This window comes from Magallana gigas, chromosome 3, assembly GCF_963853765.1.
Source record: "Magallana gigas chromosome 3, xbMagGiga1.1, whole genome shotgun sequence".
In the NCBI taxonomy this organism is placed as follows: domain Eukaryota; kingdom Metazoa; phylum Mollusca; class Bivalvia; order Ostreida; family Ostreidae; genus Magallana; species Magallana gigas.
In genome coordinates this window covers 24362104-24384282 of record NC_088855.1, presented here as the reverse complement: position 1 = coordinate 24384282, position 22179 = coordinate 24362104, and the positions used below count along the sequence as shown (strand labels likewise).

General features: G+C 32.8%; 3 protein-coding genes across 7 annotated transcripts; 1 reads left to right on the top strand and 2 right to left on the bottom strand.

Moving 5' to 3' along the window:
* Window positions 1-607: 607 nt before the first annotated feature.
* On the bottom strand, window positions 608-13442 carry LOC105317479 (coiled-coil domain-containing protein 74B). Of its 3 annotated transcripts, none has more exons than XM_034482410.2 (9): window positions 13323-13442; window positions 12906-13004; window positions 9289-9700; window positions 8164-8310; window positions 7037-7102; window positions 4745-4883; window positions 4014-4191; window positions 3586-3740; window positions 608-3316 (listed from the first exon to the last, which is right to left on the bottom strand). In XM_034482410.2, exons 3-9 carry the CDS (start codon window positions 9620-9622, stop codon window positions 3178-3180), a joined length of 1158 nt encoding a protein of 385 aa, XP_034338301.2. In that variant the 5' UTR covers window positions 9623-9700; window positions 12906-13004; window positions 13323-13442; the 3' UTR covers window positions 608-3177. The 3 variants fall into 3 exon arrangements, with proteins under 3 accessions (XP_034338301.2, XP_011412428.3, XP_011412429.3); XM_011414126.4 differs by lacking the exon at window positions 13323-13442 and adding an exon at window positions 13156-13301; XM_011414127.4 differs by lacking the exon at window positions 7037-7102 and having other exon boundaries at window positions 13323-13441.
* Window positions 13311-17370, top strand: LOC105317477 (protein HGH1 homolog). 3 transcript variants are annotated; one of them, XM_066079045.1, is made up of 4 exons: window positions 13311-13465; window positions 14747-15437; window positions 15949-16139; window positions 17091-17370. In XM_066079045.1, exons 2-4 carry the CDS (start codon window positions 14768-14770, stop codon window positions 17346-17348), a joined length of 1119 nt encoding a protein of 372 aa, XP_065935117.1. In that variant the 5' UTR covers window positions 13311-13465; window positions 14747-14767; the 3' UTR covers window positions 17349-17370. The 3 variants fall into 3 exon arrangements, with proteins under 3 accessions (XP_065935117.1, XP_065935118.1, XP_065935119.1); XM_066079046.1 differs by having other exon boundaries at window positions 13324-13477; XM_066079047.1 differs by having other exon boundaries at window positions 13424-13502.
* A 410-nt stretch (window positions 17371-17780) lies between these two features.
* Window positions 17781-21079, bottom strand: LOC105317478 (replication factor C subunit 2). Its single transcript, XM_011414124.4, has 9 exons — window positions 20924-21079; window positions 20722-20833; window positions 19667-19773; window positions 19384-19485; window positions 19200-19300; window positions 18793-18950; window positions 18583-18648; window positions 18089-18283; window positions 17781-17979 (listed from the first exon to the last, which is right to left on the bottom strand). Exons 1-9 carry the CDS (start codon window positions 21001-21003, stop codon window positions 17866-17868), a joined length of 1035 nt encoding a protein of 344 aa, XP_011412426.2. The 5' UTR covers window positions 21004-21079; the 3' UTR covers window positions 17781-17865.
* Between the last annotated feature and the right edge of the window lie 1100 nt (window positions 21080-22179).

The window sequence follows — 22179 nt, the reverse complement described above, 5'->3', positions numbered from 1 at the left end:
CAATTCAGTCTGATTTCATTGAAAGAAAGATTCTTGACATTTATTTCAGATCGAAGTTTTTCTGGATTTCATTTGCCTGTATCTATCATTTTTTTAAGCCTTAGGAGATATAAAGAGGCCCCCTCCAGCAGCTTATTATCTGTTGATGTACAGAATAAAAAATTCCAAGTCCAATATTGTGGAAGCTGTTAGAATTTACTGTTCAGACCCCAGATATTTTTTACCATTTTTATCACACTTAAATCCTTGGGTACTGTAAAAGTGGTCATTTGCGCATGGGGAAAATTTGCACTAGGTACGTGCTAAGCTCTAAACATTGCATGCATGTCTCTTTCAAGAATATTTCGATCATACTTGAATATAATTAAAAGCTCCATAGTTCTGCGGGAAATTTACCTATGCACAGAGGCATTTAACATTTGAAATAATTGTCAATTTCTTCTGCAATAGAATGAGACCTTCAAGTTTAGGTTCATATGTTGCAAGAGACCCAGCAGCCAGCTTCTACATGCATGTAGTTTGTTGTGGTTAAAAGTTAAGCAATGCACATACTCTTCTCAATTCAACCATGAAGATTCAAGATTGGAAACAAATGTTACAACAAACATTAATTTGTACAAACATTTATTTGTTGTAACAATTTATTTTTACTGTTTAAAATCTGCTTCCTTCCTTATTTCAAACAATAACCAATGTTTGTGTATATGAGTACACTTCAGATGTTTTGGAACGAGGAAAAAACAAGAAAATGATTTTTAAAAGATCAATTTTAAGATAGACAACATGTATATTTTGATTTAAAAAAGAAAGAATATGAGGAACAAATTTAAGAAAGTACATGTACAATTATTTATACATCTACTGTCTAATAAAAGAAAATGTCAAAAAGTAATTTTGATTAAGAATTGAATTACCGTAATAAAAGTATAGACCTTGATGTACAAAATGAACGTAGCTACAAATTAAAAAATATTGAGAATTAAATTTTAAAATAATTTTTTTTACCATATAAATTAAAAAATACCTATAAAACAGTCTAATGTATGGCACAAATGTACCATAATATCAAAATTTGTGATTGTACTAAGTATGTACAAAATGTAATTCCTCTAATTGACTGAATATAAACATTTTGTAACAGGTTTTTTTTTCAGATTCTATTTACTGTAAATTCCTTATTTTATGCAAGTACTTTAAAATTCCCTGATTCTGCTGTTTTGTATTTAATTGCGAGAATATATAAAATCATGAACCCTTTTTATTTTGTAATAATTTCATAGAATTCAAAGACGTCTGGAAAAAAAAATAAAAGCGAGATTTTAAAACATGTGAGGGTTGTTTTTCACAATTTTCCACAAATGTTAATTCCTTGCGCTGAATAAGGAATCTACAGTATATATATACATGAATATCTGACCAACAGTGATTTTCATTTATAAAGACATGTTTAGTACATGCAATTACATGTATCATCAATTAGGATACATAAATTAACTGTGTGCTAACATCTGGAAATAACACAAAAAATGCCTAATCAATTACAAACATCCTAAGTAATATCGTATATCAAACAAACATTATAAATGTTTCATTTATGGAATTTTTTTTTTTAAATTGTCCATTTTTTTACTGTTAAATTTTTAATTTTCATTGACCAAAAATCTTAAATTCCACCAAAATATACAGCACCTGTCCAATATTTTAATAAATCTCTATAAAATTTCAAGAATGGTCAATACATGAATGGTGAAATAATCCCTGCAACAAAATTGACCGATATACAGTATTTGTCTTGCCACTTTAATTAACTACTTTGAATTACTTCTTACTCTTAGACTATCAGAAATTCTCTGTCTCATCAATTTAATGAACTCAATGTACTACATACTGTAAATATAATAAGAAATACCAAAAAAAATTATAACTATTCCATTATATACATATTAAAAGTTTGTTATTGCACAGCTACTGCATGTTTAAATCTTTTGTTTCGAAATTCCAAAATTTTGATTTGTGTATGCAGAGATTAAGAAAGATTTTGATTGCCTTAAAAATCTGTGCTAATAAGTTTTGTGTCATAATACTTCGATTATACCACAGGTTTTGCTTTCACTTTTGCAAAAATATTATTGAATATGTATTTGTAGATCAATTACCAGTACATTGAAAAAATGCCTTTAGTTAATTAAATTTTGCCTCCTACAATACAGTTTCTCCCAAACAAATTATCCCTTGTGCATTGTAGGCCCAAACTAGATTATTTCTCCTCTAGATCAGAATTTTAGTAAAATACTGTAATATCATAAATATTTCTTGGGGCTCCATATGAGGATTACTTTCCATCAATTAATTGACATCTGACTTTTCTAGTACATAATTATACATTTCCAGGATTGAACCTAGCATTATGAACCAATGTATACATGGTTATTTTCGCCCTTTATCAATTGCAAAGGGTTTCGCCCTGTCTAAAGAGAGATCGATAGTTTGAGACTAGGGATTCACTTATGTCTTAAATAAGCCCACTGAAAACGACAGCCAAAGGGGCGAAAAAAATAATATTAGGGTGAATATTTCCCAGTATATACAGTATGTTCACGCCGCACTTTTAAAAATTATTTTTAGAAAGCACCTAGAGTACAGTAACACACACATGTACATACATATTACACATACAAAATGTATTCTTAAGGTTCACACAGTTATAAATTCTACATCATGTACAAATGAATTTATCAGTATATATACATGTACTTCTCATTTTCACAATTTCACAAATAGAACACAATAATGCAAGGAAACACCATCTTCTGTATATCTTGTAGCTCATTTCTGTATCGAAAGTCTGAGATCACTGATTACATCCAGGCAAAAACAAAGAAAGCTGCAAGAAGTTACGAGGTACGTTAACTTTGTAATGTACATTTCAAAACACAGTGAATTGAGGTACAAGTACCATTTATTACCTAGGGTAGATACATGTAATTGTTGCATCACTAAGATTGATTCATAAGTGGAGAGAAGAATAATGATGTGCCCTAACTTTGTCTAAATCTTCCATGTTCATCTTCAATGCTGAGAACACAACATGTTTCCTTTATTGAAGTTCAGGATATCACACACTCAAGGGAAAAATTATGTGTTGTCTTAAAAAAAAAAATCAATATGGTAAATGCTTTAAGGAATGACTTCTTTCCTTAGCCGAGCCTTCTGGAGAATTTGAGTGCGTTTCCTTCGCTCTACATTTTGGTTACTGACAGTCTGTTTTAGAGCTGGGAGGGTGACCGTCTCTCTGTTCACATACGCTACCTCAGGGCTGCAGAAAAGGAGAAAAATATGATGACAATTTAAATTTGTACAATTTATTGCTCCTGTATGTAACGTGAGGAGGCTGGATGCTCAAAATTTTACCATCAGATCTATCTTTAAAATTTAGATATGCTTTTCAGTCTTGAGTCTTAAAACGTATCATTTTGCAATCACTTTTGTTGATATTCATGATGGACCCTTTTCAAACTAGAAACAATTAACCTGAAGGGATTTAGATTTGGAATTTTTTTTCCAGAGAAATTTCAATTGACTTACAGTTTCCTGGAGGGATTTTTTAGTGCGACTTTAGGCAAAGTTTTCTCCGTCTTTGCATCATCTTCTGCAATGTAAGCCTTGGCAAGAAGGTAGGCATCAGGCGTCCATTTATGAGAATACAGCACATCTCTTAAATCGGATTTTAAACTGTCAAGCTGAAATCATAAATGTTTTTGTAATGTACAAAACCATCACCTATCACAGATTCTCTAATTTTGTTAAAGTACTTTATGCTGCCTTGTTCACTTGTAAGTAAAGGAATAATATTTACTTGTTAATCAGAAAAATAACAGCATACTCCATCAAGTGAATATGTATAATATCGGTATACAGAAAAAATATAGATGTAATTGGTTTCTGTTTTTGCCTAAATATATCATTTATTTAAAACTTTCATTTCATAAAATGGATTTAAATGATCGAGGTACCTCATGAGCTTGATTTTCATTGACTTTCTGTAGATGTTTAATGATGGCCTCACATTCAGCGAGTGTTGGGGGTCGGACTTGATTGCTGAAGGGGTTCAAACTCCCGGCAGCGATCTGTTCCGCTAGTGCCCCACCTCCCTGTGACACCTGCTGTTGTAACATGTCTATCCGAGCTTGTCTGAAAGTATCGATCAACACTTCAGAGTTCAATCACTAAATCCTTATATCAGGGGACATAAATGAGATGGGAGCTGATATTAATGTGTCTTAATTATATTCACAGAAAAAATTGCTAATATCTTGGTGACATCCTAAGTATGCATGGAATTATTAGAATTTGTGGTGGATCAATTTCTTTGGATTCTGTTGGTTCTTTCACCACACCAACTACCAGGTAGTTTACATCCTCAACAAATTATGTACAGTACAGTAGTAACTCATTATATAATCCTACAAATACATAAAATTATTTCCTAGTGAACCTGTGACATTTCTGGGACATTTCCTGTATCCATGGAAATTGGTCCCCATGAATATTAAATTTTTCCACATAAACAAAATTCTTTTTATCCTAATTTTAATCAGAAATTTAAATGTTAAGATGCAAGGTATATATCAGTAGATGATTAATGAACAGAATTATTTGAGGTCATTAATCGCTAACCATTACTTTAATGTATTCTAACAGACCCAGCCAAATTAGCGAAAACATCACAATGACCATATCTTACTGTTTTTTCTTGACATCTTCTGCCTGTTCCAGAAGCTGAGACAGATAATTATTGCGATTTCTGGATTCCCTCAAAGCATGCTTCAGTTCTTTGATTTCCTCCTCCAGGAAAATCACCTTCAACTCGTCAATTCTGTCCTCTGTAAAAGTGTGGTGAACAGCTAGCATGAGTGCAGGATCATTAACGAACAATGATAAAATCTAGCAAAGTGTTATCTTATCATAATGAGTTAGGAAGATTTGAAAGTTAAGACTGGGATGGATTTTTAGTTAGGTTAAATGATTATAGTGGTTTTGAGGCTTAATTATTTTGGTACTATAGTGAACTGAATCTGATAGTGCTAATTGTTACACAATGTGAAGATTTTTTTTAGAACTACCGTGTTAAAATTTTGCATCACTCCTACATACATGTAATAATTATATAACTACTGGTATCGATATTAGGTCATTTAGAAAGCTTATCTAGAAGTGGTGACCCTTTAATCAATCCTTCAAACATCTATAGACCTACCAGTGTGTACAGCAAAAACAATGTGTTAAAAATAGGGCTGCAGAGTTGTAAGCATGAGTTTTGCGAAACAACTTTAAACAACGACAAAATCTCAATCAATTTAGTTTTCTGGAATCAATCAACAACATTTAAATGAAATTGTTTACTTAGAGAATTTCAATCTCTATATGCATGTATTATATATCAAGTATTTTTCAATACTTAGGAATGCATTTCATAATTAAATTCCTTTTAAAATACTTTATTACGTACTACATAATCCAAGTTTATAAAAACCTATCAGCTATTAATAATGAAATGATAAATATGATGATTTTCAAGGTTAAAATATTCTGAGAATGCAACTTAATTATAGGCATCCCTGTGTATTTCTTGGAATGATTTACAACTCAGGTAACCTAATAATGTATGCTTATCTTGGAAAAAAAATTCAGTTATAATAATAATTTTATAATTGTCAATATTTACATTTTGAGTATGTTTTAAGCACTCTTAACAATGAAAAAATTGACTTCAAATAATGTAGAAAACAATAAAATGATAATTTATCTATTTTTGGAATTTTAGGAAGCTTTGAATCAAAATTATAGAAATACCGTACATTTCTCCATAAAGATTAGTGTCTGATGAATACACATGTTTTTATAAAATTGGTCATTCTACTATATACACCTACTGTTGCAGCTTAATTTGTGTTTTGTATGGTACAAAGCTCAAGTGTCCATTTAAGAGATCTTCATTGGAAAGAATTTAAAATATGATATTATTAGCCTAGCTATTATTGGTATATGTGCATGCTGCGAACACGTTAGAATGATTATCGCACACAATGCACCTGTAATCATTTGCAGCCACCAGAGGGCGGTCAGTTATGCGATATGAAAGTAAAAAGTAACTGCATTTCTGCAGAGCTATGAACATCTAGTTCTACCAGACGCTTGAACTTGCACTTGTCCAGCAACAAAGCCTTACTCTGAGAGACAACGAAACCAATTATGAAAAAGTTTTTTTTTTAAAGCCCGAGTTACACAACGTCTGTCCATGGATATACCGGTACATGCCTGTGATTGGATTTTTCATGTACATGTACTGCAAAAACTCTGTCTTTTCATTTCAAATATTTTTTGTTAAGAAAAACAAATATGGTTTGTGGTCGATCTTTTAATGCGTAATGCATCAATTTTTCTTCTTTTTTCTTGTTTTGATTCTGATGTATGTTTTATAGTATTTGTCTAGTACTGTATATATTAGCCAATGAACATTATTTTATACTTCTAAAAATAGACACTAGTAATACATGTATATAACAGAATTGAAAAATTATGATGCAAGCATTTTAAATTGCTTAATTTAATCGATATGCATGAACACCTCGGCTTCTTTTATGTTTTGACACTATTAATTCAAGGGGTGTTTTCTTTTTCATAAAATTGGAAATGAATAATTTACCTTTTAAATGAAAAAAAACTAATATTACTTTAAGATGAAGATATAGCATAAAGCTACCTTTCATTTATACAGGAATATACCATCCTGATAAATGAACTTTTAAAAAGCTGAATTATATACATACATTGTATATAGTTACAATGACATAGTATTGCAATTATTTCATGCACATACATGCATTTGAACTCTGATAAACTGATAAAAATATTTATGCTGAATTCACAAAACATCTCATCAATGAATCATTAAGAAAACTAAACAATATATGCTAAAGGAATATACCAAGAAAGAATAAAGAGAGCGGAAGTTTGCGCTACAGTATATTCTTACCCCTGGATCGACCTGCTGAGCTATTGTATTCAAGGGTTTGAGAAAACAAAGAAGTGGAAGAATATTCTGAAACAGAAACATTTAGTCTTTTTAGTGAAATTAGTTGGTGAAAGTTTTCCTTTTCCTCTCTGCAAATGGAGGCAGATATGGATATTTTACAATAAATTATTTATTAATTTACAATGGAAATAAATTGTTTCACTGAAAAAATATCAAACATTTTGGAAAAAAAAGGAAGGACTTTCTTAACTATATTGTTATTTAAATAAAATTGATATAATACAGTACAACTCAGTTATACTGAGTCCACTGGGAACTGTGCAAATTTGCATTGCTCTAAATGTTATTCCTAATTATTATATTTATAACAACTCAAATGGCAATCAATATGCATTTAAAATGACCCAGTGACTAATATTGGCATGCATTACATAGAAAATGTTGACTCATGAGGGTAATAGCTCAAAGTTCATATTTCTTGGTTATGTATCCGCGATGTCAATTTTTGTCTATCTGTTTCATTATAAATGCATATTAAGCACACGCTGAGTCACATTCAAGTTTCAAACTGCCTCCATTATCAATTTTGCCTTTACTCAAGGAAAAAAATATGACCCCCAACAACAAATGATAAAATCACACCGGGTAAAACATGTTAAAGAATTAAGGCATCTGGGGCAAGAAAAAAACACTTTGTCATGAACGAATGTTAAAATGTTAATTCAACATACACAATAAATCAAGGCATATTGCATTTGATAAATTATTTTATAATATAAAATGAATTAATAGCCATAAATTTTTTTTACCAATTTGAAAAAATTAATCAAGTTAATATTCTTTCGTTTTCATAATGCAAGACATGGTTTCTAACAATCTAGAAGAACTATTTTCCTTCTCTGTACAGTACAACCATAAAAAAGATATACATGTAATATGTATACAATATAGCTATAAAAGTTTCCAATCTTAGTAGATATAAAGTGTATATGATAAAAGCAAGAATAATGAATTTTAAGAGACACAACATTCAAAAAGTAATATATGATTGATAGAAAATTCTTTAGAAAACTGGGAAAAAAAAATCAGAGGAGAATTTTCTGCCGACGATTGAAATGACTGCGTACCTTTGTCTAATCCTCGCGACACCAGCTCATTCTGTGCGGACCTATCCTTCGCACTCTGCTGACTACTGGCACTCCTTTTGTCGGCTGTTTGGAGTTGCTGCTGTTGTTGTTGACTTTTTTGACTCATAATGATTTTGAATTGAAGGTCTACAAAGATGTTGAGTTGACATTAACTATATAAGTATAATTAATACAACAAAGAAATTTAATTTAAGGACCTTCTAAAGTTCATATACATTTATGAAAGTTATTTTTGGACCTGGAAAAAATTATGTTCATATTAAAGCTATTAGCTAAAGCTTTAACCAGACCCAAAGTTTGTCAGTATGATGGGCTGAGAAAAGGAAACATTGTGTGACAAATGTGACAGCATTGGTATTATCATTGAGTACGATTCAAGGTTATTTGATGTAAGAAGAACTGGATAATTATGCATATTAATAAATGATTCATGTATGTGTATATTTGTGCATGAGCACGGGAAAAGTAATCGAACAAAACAACATGGAGGTGAGGTATCCAGTTAACAAGCACAATATTTCTACAGTAAGAATCATGCACCTTTGTTAAATTCCTTTTCGAGCCCCTCTATTTCTGCATGAATTGAATGTATATAATCTTAGACCCATTCCTTTTTGAGCCCCTCTATTTCTGCATGAAGAGAATGTATATAATTTTAGACCCGCACAATAAGAATCACCTTTGTTTTCCTTTTTGAGCCCCTCTATTTCTGCATGAAGTGAATGTATATAATTTTAGACCCATACAATAAGAGTCAGGCCTAAAAAAAAAAATAGTGTGTTTAGGGTAACACTGATGAAAAAATTGGGTTAGGTAGGTGGGGATTTTTTTTTGTTTTATCTATTTTTTTTGCCTGAATCCTAAGAATGTTTGTTTGTTTCATATTTAAAAACGTATTTTTTATTGGAAATAAGATAAAATTCACAGTCGGATAAAATCAGGCATCTAAAAATGGTAGGATCGGGCCATTTTTGTAGGTTAGGTCGGGTTACCCAAAACACACAACTTTTTTTTTTAGGCCTCACCTTTGTTTTCCTTTTAGAGCCCCTCTATTTCTGCATGAAGTGAATGTATATAATTTTAGACCCATACAATAAGAATCACCTTTGTTTTCCTTTTTGAGCCCCTCTATTTCTGCATGGAGAGAATGCAGGACTTCTTGATGCTGCTGCTTCAGAAACATCATGTTCCGCTCCAGATGTTGGATCCTCTGCTTGGGATCCATCTCCAATAGATCCACCTCCCTGTTCTCCTCTCCGTCCTCTTTCTTTGACATCTCAGGGTATAAGTGAATTTTATCTCGTACAAAAGGTTTTGGGTAGCGTCCCCTGTCAAGTGTGTTGATGCGTGACCACTGAGGTAGAGTGCTAAGGGGAGGTAAATGGTTCATGGACTTGAGATCCGATATTTTTTCCTGTACAACTCCCTGCTTTATCATACTGTATTCATTTTTAACTTTTCCCAATCCATGAAACCACTCTGGCTAGTGTGAAAGCTCCTTCCTCTTTGATTGTCCCTTAATTAAAAAAACAAAGAGAAAGATAAAGAGAAAGATTAAGTTAATCTGTCATGAATATTGTATCAAAAATAAAGTAAAACAATGTTTGAAAAACAGAATAACACCTGGTCTTGACCATCTTTTGAATTGGATACTGTTTATAATTGAATATGCTTCACTATCCAGTATAAAATTTTAGTGGGATAGGGAGAATGGATACATGGTGTACTCAACAAATTACAGAAATCCAAATATTTTAGGTTTGAAATTTGAATAGTGTTGTCCCTCTTTATACAGAGGTCTTTGTCTCCAGGAGATTAATATATACTGTGGTTTCATTAATATTCGTGGGTATCAATTTTCGTGGATTTAATGATATTAACAGTTTCAAGGACACGTAAATTCGTTGTTCATGATCCTATCAATACAAAATTCAAGTAGAAATTGCACTTCAATGAACATTAAATTTCGTTGATCAACTTCACAACAAAATCCACGAAAATTGGTATTCAACGAATATTGATGAAACCACAGTACTGTAAATTCCTAATTAAACAGGCAGAATTAATATCCGCGAAAAATCGCGAGAAGCATGTATCTCGCAGATTTTAAAATCTCGTTTTAATTTTTACAACAGATACAAACTATTAGGGAGTATGATAAAAATTCGGTGTTTGCCATTTTTTATTCTTGCGATTTGATCGATGCATAACGATTGAATCGATGAACTAAGTACTTGCGTAAAATAAGGAATCCTCAGTACCTGAAGTATTAAAATGACCTAAACTATTCAGCCCTCTTAAAAAACTGTGGACATTGACTCAAATTACAACACAGCTCAACTAAGTTCTTATTATAGAAATGAATCTGTCTATAGCAACATCAATGTAATCAAGTTTGCTGCATGTTCAGACTGCACCTTTAGTTCAGAGTATTGCTAAATCTTTTATCAGTTTATTTGAGATTTAGACACTTAAATTTATTTTCCATGTAATGCATATGTCACATTTAGACAAGTTTCACTCATTATAACACATTTAATAAGTTTTTGATTCTTTAAAAACATATTGAGATTGGAAGGGGGGGATGGATTGCCAGGTTAAAGAAAATATTTAGAACTTGAATAATATAACTATTGGTTATAACTTGTCAATATAAGGACACTGTGCTTAACCATTAATACAATTTGTGCATGCATGTGGATTAAAAAAATTAGCTTTTAAAGACTAAAAATTAAAATTCAAAGTGTAAAGTTTGATTAAATCAAGGTAGACTGCCTGTATATAATGGCTCTCAGTGTTCCTAACATTTAGCGGATTATAACCATATGGTGTTTAAATAAATAAAAAATAATGACTAATAGGTCTACATTTTTTCCATACAGACTGAATTGAATCACTCTATCATGAGAGGCATGGACATAAAGGTTGAATTTTATTTACAGTATCGGTGTTAGTACATGTACAAGCAAGATGTTTGAACATTCCACTGCTACATTTACTCTTTAATTCAAAATGACAAAAAGGACCATTGAAATTTTTTCAGTCATGTCATTTTACAGGTACAAGGGCTTGAACACCATCTTCAAGCACTTCGTTGAAATTTAAATGTACAAAAAGATCAATCAAAATGAGTAAATCCAACAGAATAAAAATCTGAAAGCTTAAAGCATAATCCTGAAATTTCAGGGTATTATACGTGTTGTATTCAATGTTCTTCATTCAAGAGAGGCTTTAAAAAACAAAACTTAAAATCTTTAATATTCAAGGCCAAGTTCCTTACTGGCAATATCTATCCAATCTGGCACCCCTATTTTACTGCCAAATAAAATATATGCACAGGTGTCTCAGCCAATACAGCTATTTCTAATTGGCAAACTTGATTGTTTTGTCTGTCTGTCTGTTTGTCTGCTTCATATTTCTTCTGTTAATTAAGGGGATATGAGACACCTCCATTTGTGACACATTGTCTTTTGAATCAAACAATAAATTTAAAAACTAACTTCATATATTTTAACATGCGTAAATTTGGTGTCTTCCACTATCTTGTATTGTATAACAGCTTTTAATATGTATATGTAAGAACTAAAAACCAGCATGGTTTTCTTTTGTTCTATGATATTTTTACCTTTAAAAGAAATTTATGATAAAGAAATTTATGATAAAGAAATTTATGAAAACATTTTAAGGTAAAAATTTGCACAATTTAGAAGACGATGAGTATAATCTAAACTACAAATATGATTTGTAAAATCTCAATTAGAATTATCAAATTACTTGTTTTGATATTTTTATATTTCATGAAATATTATTTTTCAAATGTTTGCCAAAAAATTTGGAGTGTCCCTGTCAGTCTTGAATTGAATTGAACATATTTTATTGATTAAATCAAATGGATAAGACACAAGTTCTAAAACTTAGATAGTCTTCTCCTAGTAATGAAATTTTATAAATATTGCCAGTAATAACGTTAGATATGAATACACATAAATATACATGAATAAACAATCTACTACATATATAATATCACCTTATAAATTCAGACATTTTTTGAAAAACGACCACATTCACTCAAAAAAAATTGTAGCGTCTTGAAAATTTCAGTGTTTTGTGTATTTGTCAAAGAATCATCCCCCCATAACAGTAAATCACCTGTAACAGTAAACTGTCAGTCTTGGATATGCTTATTAAATTCTTAATTAAACCAGAGGAATTAATATTGGCATAAAATTGTGAGAAGCACACTTGCAGATATTAAAATCTTGTTTTTATTTTTTGGACATACTGGTATGAAACTATGATAAAAATTTGGCATTCACAAATTTATATTCTGGTGATTTGATGCAAAATGGTTGAATCACTGAATTAAGTACGCAAGTATAATTAGGAATCTAAGTACTGTGTGACTGGCCGTGGGTTTCAAACAAAGTCAAAAGGCCATACACCGCAAAAATATTTTCTTAAATGCAAGAACCCAGCTAATTGTAACAGCAAATGCTGGTTACCATCTATTAAATGGACAATTATTTCACATGATTAGAGCAATGAAAAATGTAATGTTTGTATTTAATCTAAACAAATAGTCTTTATGAAAATAGTGTGTTGAACTGTTTACATCAAGCTCATTTCTGTTGTCTTGAACATGTTGAATGCACACTGTATTAAACTTAATTTTTAGAACATTAACCCTGATTGAAAAATGAAATTTGTGAATGCTTTCTTACCTCTAACGTTGTATAATTCCCTTTATCTTAGTATACGACGGATCGTCATTTTACACAGTCATTATGTCCTTGTGGCCTTCCATTCAGCAATTTATAACACTGTAAACAAATAATATATCAAATCAAACATCTTTGGCTAGCATTGTTAACACTTCGACAAGAGTTAATGTTGAATAACATTGATATGCAAATGAGATTTATTGCACCGTAGCTATTGGACACTCGGCTTTTTGTACTTCAATATGAATACCTCAGCCCGCGTTTCCTCTCTTTTGTCAATTATTTTATGTCTCTGATTGATGTATACTCCTTCAATTTAACATAAATTTGTTCGAGAAAAATGTTCTGTACTTAATGAACAACTGATTGTTTGGATTTTGACTCAGGATTTAATTAAAATAAGAATATTTTAAGAACCTTTCACGTTTTTCAGAACGTCGTCGTTGCTACAGCAAATATGTCGCAAGGGAGTTAATCCACTTCCGGACAAGAGGGCGCTTTTATTTTCACTTTCGTTTTGATTACAACGTGGGTCTTGTTTTTTCGATGAAAAAGAGGAGGTATTTGAAACGGTTTGTTAAATCATGATTTTGATAAGTATGTAGTAAATAGTTAAATTTAGGTATATATATATTTATTTTGCTACACATACAACACATTGGCTCAGTCACCTGTATATAAAATACACTCATCTACATATGTTTTATAATCATGGAGATGCATTTACCTGTGGGGCTATTTGGACCGTGGATATAGGCTTGGGCAGCTCAGTGGTAGAGCCTCTGACTAGAATTACAGGAGTCCTAGGTTCGATTCCCGGTCCAGTCATAAGTTTTCAATATTCCTCCTTTCCTATTACATTTGGTGCCGTGACCGTTCCCCTGGAACTGATAGGTTAACTCCTGCCAGGGGAAGAACCTGGGGTGATCTTTGAGGGCGAAGATCATTTAAGGAGTGAGGAATGTTGTAGTTGGGACTATATGGACTATGGATATTGGCCTGGGTAGAGTGGTAGAGCTCCTGACTAGAGTTACAGGGGTCCCAGGTTCGATTCTCAGTCCAGCCATAAGTTTTCAATATTCCTCCTTTCCTATTACAGGTGATTAAAAATGAAATGAATGGCAATAAAATATTTTAGGCTCCATTATACATGCATAAACATTTATGTATTACGGCTAGGTTCTCTGGAGGGGCGAAGCCAATAATGCGATCACAATTTCACTGTCAGATTTTTTAGAAAGATGCAGCTATTGGATCTGCCTATCAATTTATTCATTACGCTAAAATTCACATGCCTAGTTTAGACAATGTGACATCATGTTAGTAGAGCAGACATCACTCTACAATTTTTGTCAAAGTAACCACAAAATTGAAGAGATTAATACAATTAATTGCAAACCAGTTTTTTTAGAATTGCAGTATGTTATTCATCTTTTTCATGCATGACATTATTTAAAAACAGTAACCGCAAAGAAATACATTTAAATCATTGGTTGTTCTTGAAGTAGTGTGTTGGTTAAATTATGGGGAAGAAATAACGTCAAATGTCAGCAAAAGTTCAGATCATTTAGGAACTGTTTTTTATGTGAGCATTTATGTGTCGCTTACTTTAGTATTTTTAAAGCATTTATGCAATTTACAGGTAAGAATTGTTCTTACAAACACTTCACTTTTCACCATTTTGCTATGCATTGCAAAGGATTATTGGAAATTAAAAAAAATTTCAGTTGGCCTCATAAAAATTTTCTCCTTTCATACACGTTATTAATTGAGCTCACTGTGCTTGCTATAAACGAATATATTTCAATATATATGTAGTACATTTTCTCTATAATTTTCAGGAAGGTTTATACAGCTTAATCATGAATGTAAAGGAGCTAGATTTAGGACACCTGGAGACAGAGTTTGCTCCCATTCTCACTGTGTCTGCACCTCCCCATGTCAAAAAACCTGCTATAGAGTACTTTCTAGGACTGACTGGTACAGATGAAGGAAAGATGTTTATAGGCAATAGTGATAAGTTCATTAAAAACATTCTAGACCTGACTGAAGACCCTGATGATGCAGTGGTTAAAGCCTCCTATGAAACTCTCATTAACCTTGCAACACTGGATTCCACATGTCAGAGAATTCTGAAATGTGAAAACTGTTCCGATGTCATTATCACAAATTTTGAAAAAATCATGGATCCAAAATATAAACATGCTGATCTCGTGTGCAAATTTCTGTCAAACTTAACAAGATCAGAAGAATGTGCCCAAAAAGTGGCCGAAATAATCAAGGATACAGACAAAGTAAAGGTTGTGAAGTTAGTGACTATATTGTGTACTAAAGACTACAACTCGGATGCAGATCTTCACTACTTGGCCCCTATTTTGGCCAATTTAAGCCAGTCTCGTCACATTCGTGATGAGATTTTGAACAGAGACCAGTGGGTGATTCAGCGATTGCTGCCATTTGTCTCGTACATGGAGTCGGACATCAGACGTTTAGGGGTTGTCAGCTGCATAAAAAACTGCTGCTTTGATGAAGGTGAATATTTAAATAAGTTACAATATCAAAGAAACAAAAATAATGCAGAGTCTATGAATATGAACAAAACTTTTTAAAGATTTACATAATAGTATAAATAAGTATTATAACAAAGTGTAAAATAAAAACAGACATCTTCATAAGTATATATTTACAAGTTTTTGTTACTAAATACTAAAATCTACTCAAATAGAATATGAAAAATTACTGTATACAGGGTTATTTTCGCCGTCTGTTATTTTCGCCATTCTTCACTTGCAAATGGTTTCACCCCATCTTGAATTTGCTCAGACATAGCTGTGTTTAAAGAAAAATATTTTTGAGACATTTGAACTCACTTGCTGACAATGAGGGTGAAGGGGGCAAAAAAAAAACCGGGGCAATATTTCCCTGTATACAGTATTTTGCTCACAGCACATTGACACTACATGTTTATAACAAGAAGATAAAGGAAGTAATTTACAGACTGTTTATTATAAAAAAAAAAGTTGGCATTTCAATGACTCCACAGAACACCATGCCTGGTTGTTAAGCGACAAAGTGGACATTCTGTCCTATCTGCTTCTTCCTCTGGCGGGCCCCGAGGAGTTTGATGACGATGACATGGAGAAACTGCCAGACAGGATACAGTACCTACCTCCAGACAAAACCAGAGAACCCATAGCAGAGATTCGGCGCATCTTGTTACAGGCAATTCTAAAAGTTAGTATCACTCAATAGTATTGGGTTATTGATATCAAATAGATTATAGTTTTTGCTCTGCTATGAATTTGGCCAATGAAAATTGAAGAGGTTTTTAATGCTAAATAAATATTTCAAACAATAAACTCTTTATTTTATTACATATATCTACAAAAATGAAACAAACATTTTAGTTATCTTCTCTCATTTTATAGTGTTTCTTCCTGTTAGTTTGCACAAATACACTGAATTATACTAGAATTAATAAGCTTGCAGAACTTTGTTAAGAAGTTGTTGATGACTTGTTATCAACTGATATAAATAGATGACACTGTGCAGGGCCCTTGGCTGTCCTACTTCTTCCTTTGTCTGCATAGATTGGATACACTGTCCTTGATTCCAAACACTATCGATACCTGATCAATGTTACTCAGTTGAGCAATGTGGCCCCTGGGCCTCTTGTTATGTGACTGGATTGATTGCTTCATTACTGGTATCTTAGAAAAACAGATATTAAACTTATTTGTTTCAGATAGCATCAATATTCTTAGTATATGTCTTTAAAGTCCTGCAAGTCCATATTTAGAAACCAAGCCATAATGATTTTAACAAGACCATATACGGACTATGTTAGTAGTTTGAGCTATTAACCACCAATTTGAAAATGGAAAAAAAAAACTGTGGCTTCAAAAATTTGGGTTGAGATATCTACCAAGCTACAGTTCATCAGCAATTTTATGAAAATTGTTGGCCATTCAGTCATTGGCTTGTAGAAATCAGTTGTGCCTATATGTATATACGTTATCAAAGCATATTTCACACCAGACTGGCCAGTGTCATTATTTTATGATGCATGAACTTACCAGTGGATATCATTGCTACATCATATAAGGTCCATGGTCTTATAAATATGGCTTTCGATGTTTGAAATATGCATACATTTATCCCCTTTATTTAACTTCTTCTCTGCAGTTGTGTGCAACTAGAGATGGCAGACAATATATCAAAGACAAAAACACCTATGTCATCATTCGAGAACTGCACAAATCGGAAGGGCAACGGAGCAATATACCCGCCATCATGAACCTGATAGACATTCTTATAGGAGACGAACCAGAACCAGGCATGGAGAACTTGCATGAGGTGGAAATTCCCGACCACCTGAAGGAAAAGTTTAAAAAGGAAGATGAAGAGGATGAGAAAGAGTACATAGCAGAAAAATCCAGTTAGATGGAATGTGCAGGAATTCCCTCATTTCAGTCAAAAGAAATGCAATAAGATTTAGAGGATCATTTCTGATACATTTGAGTTTTATGACTGTGAACCAACAAAAACAAAATATTGTTAAAAGCATATAAAAGTATGTCATTATTGATGTGGGTTTTTTTTTTATAACATATAAATTACTTTTATCAACAAAGGTGAAAGATCAATAAAAGGCCCACCGACACCTGAGTAACCGAGATAGACTTGTAAGGGTGTCTCATCATATTTGCATTTTGAGCTTTATTTAGGAGTCTGGACACTACTCTGTGACCCCTCTGAGTGGTTCCAATAGTATAAGCATGTTCACTTGATTGACAGGAGTTAAGGGCAGCCAATTATGATATCCTAGCTTAACATTTGTGATTTCTGCCAAACCAACTTCAAAAAGATAAGAAATATATTGTACAGTTTTTATTGCATAATTATATTAATACATATGATATCACCGTCTTTGATAAATAAAGACACAAACTGGAACTGGTTATCCTTTGATACCTGGCACTGCCGATTTTTTACACAGTCTCGCCAGCAAAGCTGACATTTGTAATAATGATTGAACCCCTTCAGCAATTCTCATGTGAGTATATCCTATTTCCTGTAACAAAGAAAGAGTGTTTTGTTGTTTTTTTGTAATGCAAGGTCAAATGAAACTAGGAAAGTCGAGCAACATTAATGGAGTTTCTAGTAGCTAAATTTCTTCATACCTTGATGAATTCCAGTTTGAGGAATTCTGGGATTTTTTGGTTCTTGCACACCCTAAAGATAATGGTGATGATGTCGTCTGCTGAATAGCCTAGCTTCCAGAGGTGAGCCATGGTTTTGTAAGCTTCCTCCACATTGCCATTCACACAGTGCTGTAGCATGTCTTGAATAAGCATTGGATGGGGCTCATCACAAACCTGGAAAACAAACGGCTCAGGATTTACATGTATTTCTGTTTTCTTCTCAATGCTTTACTCTAAATAGATCTACCGGGAAATTCTTTATAAAAATGTTCAGTGTTGACTGGTTGAACTTGTGTACATTTGTTTAAGACTGTTTCAAATATTGTACATGTACTACTTAGCTTAACATACTTGTATGACCTACAGAGTGAAAAAATGTTAAATCAATAACTAAACTGCTCGAAAGTGTGGAATACGTGTTTGTGCTTGGTCAAACAGATTTGTCAATAAGAGGTGATATTATCATAACAAACCTTGAAGACATTTTCACTGTTGACATGACCAAAACCTTGAAATGTGGACTGCAAGTTGTTTAGAGCCTGAAATAGTAGCAAATCCTTGTTTACTGATTAATTCTTCTTCCGAGTTTTTTTTTTAACTTTATCATGATTGATTATTATTGACATTGTAAATCGGCATTGCTTTGCTGATGCAAGTTAACACTAAGTATACCAGTAGCTAACCTGTCGCATGTCTCCTTGGGCTGTGAACACAATGGCCTCTAGACCGTCATCTGTGTAGCTGACCGCCTCGGCCTCACACACTTCCAGTAACCGCTTCAACACCTGGGCGTCAGTCAGCTTAGAATATCGCAGGACGGCACACCGAGACTGGATAGGTTCTACAGTAAACAAGTCAAATTGTCACATAAGGTGACTCAAACTTGCTGGTTATATAGATCTATGGTATGTTAATGGTCAGGACTGAAATTATCCTCGCTACAATCACACATTAGTTACAAGCAGCATCTTTTCCTCTGATAATACATTTATTATTTCGCTTGGTTTGACATTATTTGTAAACTATTATGTAAAGAGGCTGTGTCATATTGTACTCTTACACTAATCTCATAGTTAGTTGATTTACTGACCAATTATTTTGTCTGATGCATTGCAGGCTAAGGCGAACCTTGTTGTTTTGGAGTAGATTTCCATTGTTCTTCTCAGGGCTTGCTGAGCTCCATCTGTCATACTATGATAAACAGAGTGAGACTCGTTATTTATACAAATATATACGCATTAACAAAAATTCATTTGAATAGAACATAATTTTACCTGTCTGCTTCATCTAGAATTATAATCTTATGTCTTCCTTTTGGCAGAGTAACTTTTTGTTGTGCAAACATTTTAATTTTGTTCCTTACAACATCTATACCTCTGTAAATAGAGTATGAGTAATATTTCAAATTAAACAGAAAAACAGTACAGTAATTGAAAATGTCATTTACAACTACATATTTTTAAAATAACATAATTCAAAGCATATCTATCTTCTCTATTGGGCCATCCTGCCATCTTAAATCATAAAATTTTTATACCTTAATATTAATTAACATACCTGTCATTAGATGCATTCATTTCAAGGACAGCGTCTCTATAGGAGGGACCAAGCATAGCTCTGGCTAAACACAGTATACTGGTGGTTTTACCAGTACCTGGTGGACCCTAAATGTTTCAATAAAACAAAATTTGTTTTCAACAACAATTTTAGAAAATAGCCATACAAAAAAAATGATCATCTTTACAGATCTACATTAAAAAAACCCACACAAATGTAGGCCTGTCCTTGCCCTCAGTATCAAAATTGAGTTTTTGACCTCCTTCACTGGCTGTTATAGTAATTGTTTTTTGCTTGCCCAGAAAATAGGAATCTAAGGTATTAAGATTGCGAAATGAAACAATGTCATAAAGGAAAAAAATTATTTTTGAAAATAGAATTAAATTGGTGAATGATTTAAACCTTTTATCTAAAGCACAGGAGCACAAAAATAGAGAATGTTAAAAATGTTTATTATTTAATGAAGTTTACAAGCAAGAGGATTTTCCATAGTGTCGTACATGATGCATTTTCTCTTTTAAAACGAACAAATAATGACTCATGTTTGATAAGTAAATCATCAATCTATCATAAGGGCATTTGACCACAAATAAATGAATGGGAGTTAACAGGTGGGATCAACTGCCAACATGGTTTATAATAATCCATATATTATCTGCTTCGGGCTGCTACATTGCGAGTACCTGATATATCATGGGACAGATTCTCAGTGTGACCTGCATGTAGCCTGGTCATGGTAAGAGATCATTCTTTCTAGAAGAGAACCTGACAGGAGATTCTGGGGACCCAGGTTCGAATCCACATCCTTCATTATTATTTCTCCCATCCTGTTACAACCTAATTCCCAGAGATGTAACTTAATTAACCACATTATCCTAATTATTGAAATATCAATTGTATGTTGCGCTTGCCCAAATGGTTGCACCGTAAATAATACTTTTTTATATAAAAACAATCATTGTAAGTAACAATCGTAGATTTTTTTGTGGCAGACTGGGAAACAGTTACTTAGTGTTATATATAGTGTACTTATTAGCATCTATCTAGATACCTACCGCAATTATAACATTAGGAACATTTCCATCTCGTCCAAAGACTTCAAGACGGCTAATAGTTTCTTCGTTTCCAACTATATCATGAAGTTTCACAGGCCTGTACTTTTCAACCCTTTGAAAGAAAATAATAATTGACGTCAATCTTGGCAACGTAATTCCATAAAGATCGTATCAGATACATGTTTTAGAGTCATATTAATACCATGGTTGTTCGTGGTGAGGATTACCACTGGACTTTGTTGCAACTGGGGTTTCGTCGATTTCCATTTCTTGATCAGCCATCTTTCCCGCGTTGAATGTAACATTTTCGCATTTCGATCCCGATTTATATTATTTAAAAAACCTCAGGCAATTAAGCACCGATCTGGGATCTCTTCTTATAAGGAGAAGGCTTTTTTTGATAATTGAGTTAATACAAATGAATAAACATTTTTTTAAGCAAAATCAAATTTAATCTGTTAATTGCAAAAGCCCATATTGGTCAATTACTTATCAAATACATGTACTGCCTATAAAAAAAATGTGTATACTATATTCGTGTATATATATGATGTATGTCTACGAGTACGCGTGGAGCTACAATTGTGTTTACAGGTACACGTACCAATTTAAGTTATCTTTAATCAACTGTTCATGTACGCGTACGTGTATATTCAACAGTTTCAACATGTTCAGCTTACTCTCACTGCCAAGTTTATGAAATATAAATGTGTTCAATATCTGACACAGTTTGTCTTTAAAAAAATCACGATGATTTAAAACTTTATGCATATATACAAAATTATACAAAGACAAATATTTCACAGTTTCATTGGCACAAAAAAATTGACAGCCCCCCCCCCCCCCCCCCAAAAAAAAATCCCTGGCTCCACCGGTACCGTCACCAACTTTCCTCAAGTCAATACTCAGCCTCAAGTCTGAGTTTTAACCTCAAATTAATGCATTTTTCACATAAAGATTTGAGATGAGGACAAAGTTGAGTACTAGTAATTTGAAAATTTTGGTGACGGCGGGACCAGGACCAATATTACAGTATAACCCATATACCCTATATTAATAAAAATAACCTTAAAAACTGTTATAAAACATATACAAATGAATAAACTATTAAAAAACTACTAAAAAAAAACCTAGATTTTTTTAAACACCCTTCCGTCCTCTGTGCATAAATTGAGAGGAGAAGAGTGTGCTTTAAAACTCTGTTAGGCCCAACGTATGCTTCTTTGTCTGGGTACTTATTTTCTTGGTTTCTTCACATTTAAACATGATTCGATAACGAAGTTTGATGACACCAAGAGCTGAGTGAGGACATCTATTTACGAAAGTATTAAACAGGCACGTAGCACCACGGGGGCCAGGGGGGGGGGCCTGGCCCCCCCCCCCCCACTTTTTCTCGCAGGAACAAACTTTTTAAAATTTACATATAAAAAATTGAATTATTATGGAGTTGGCCCCCCC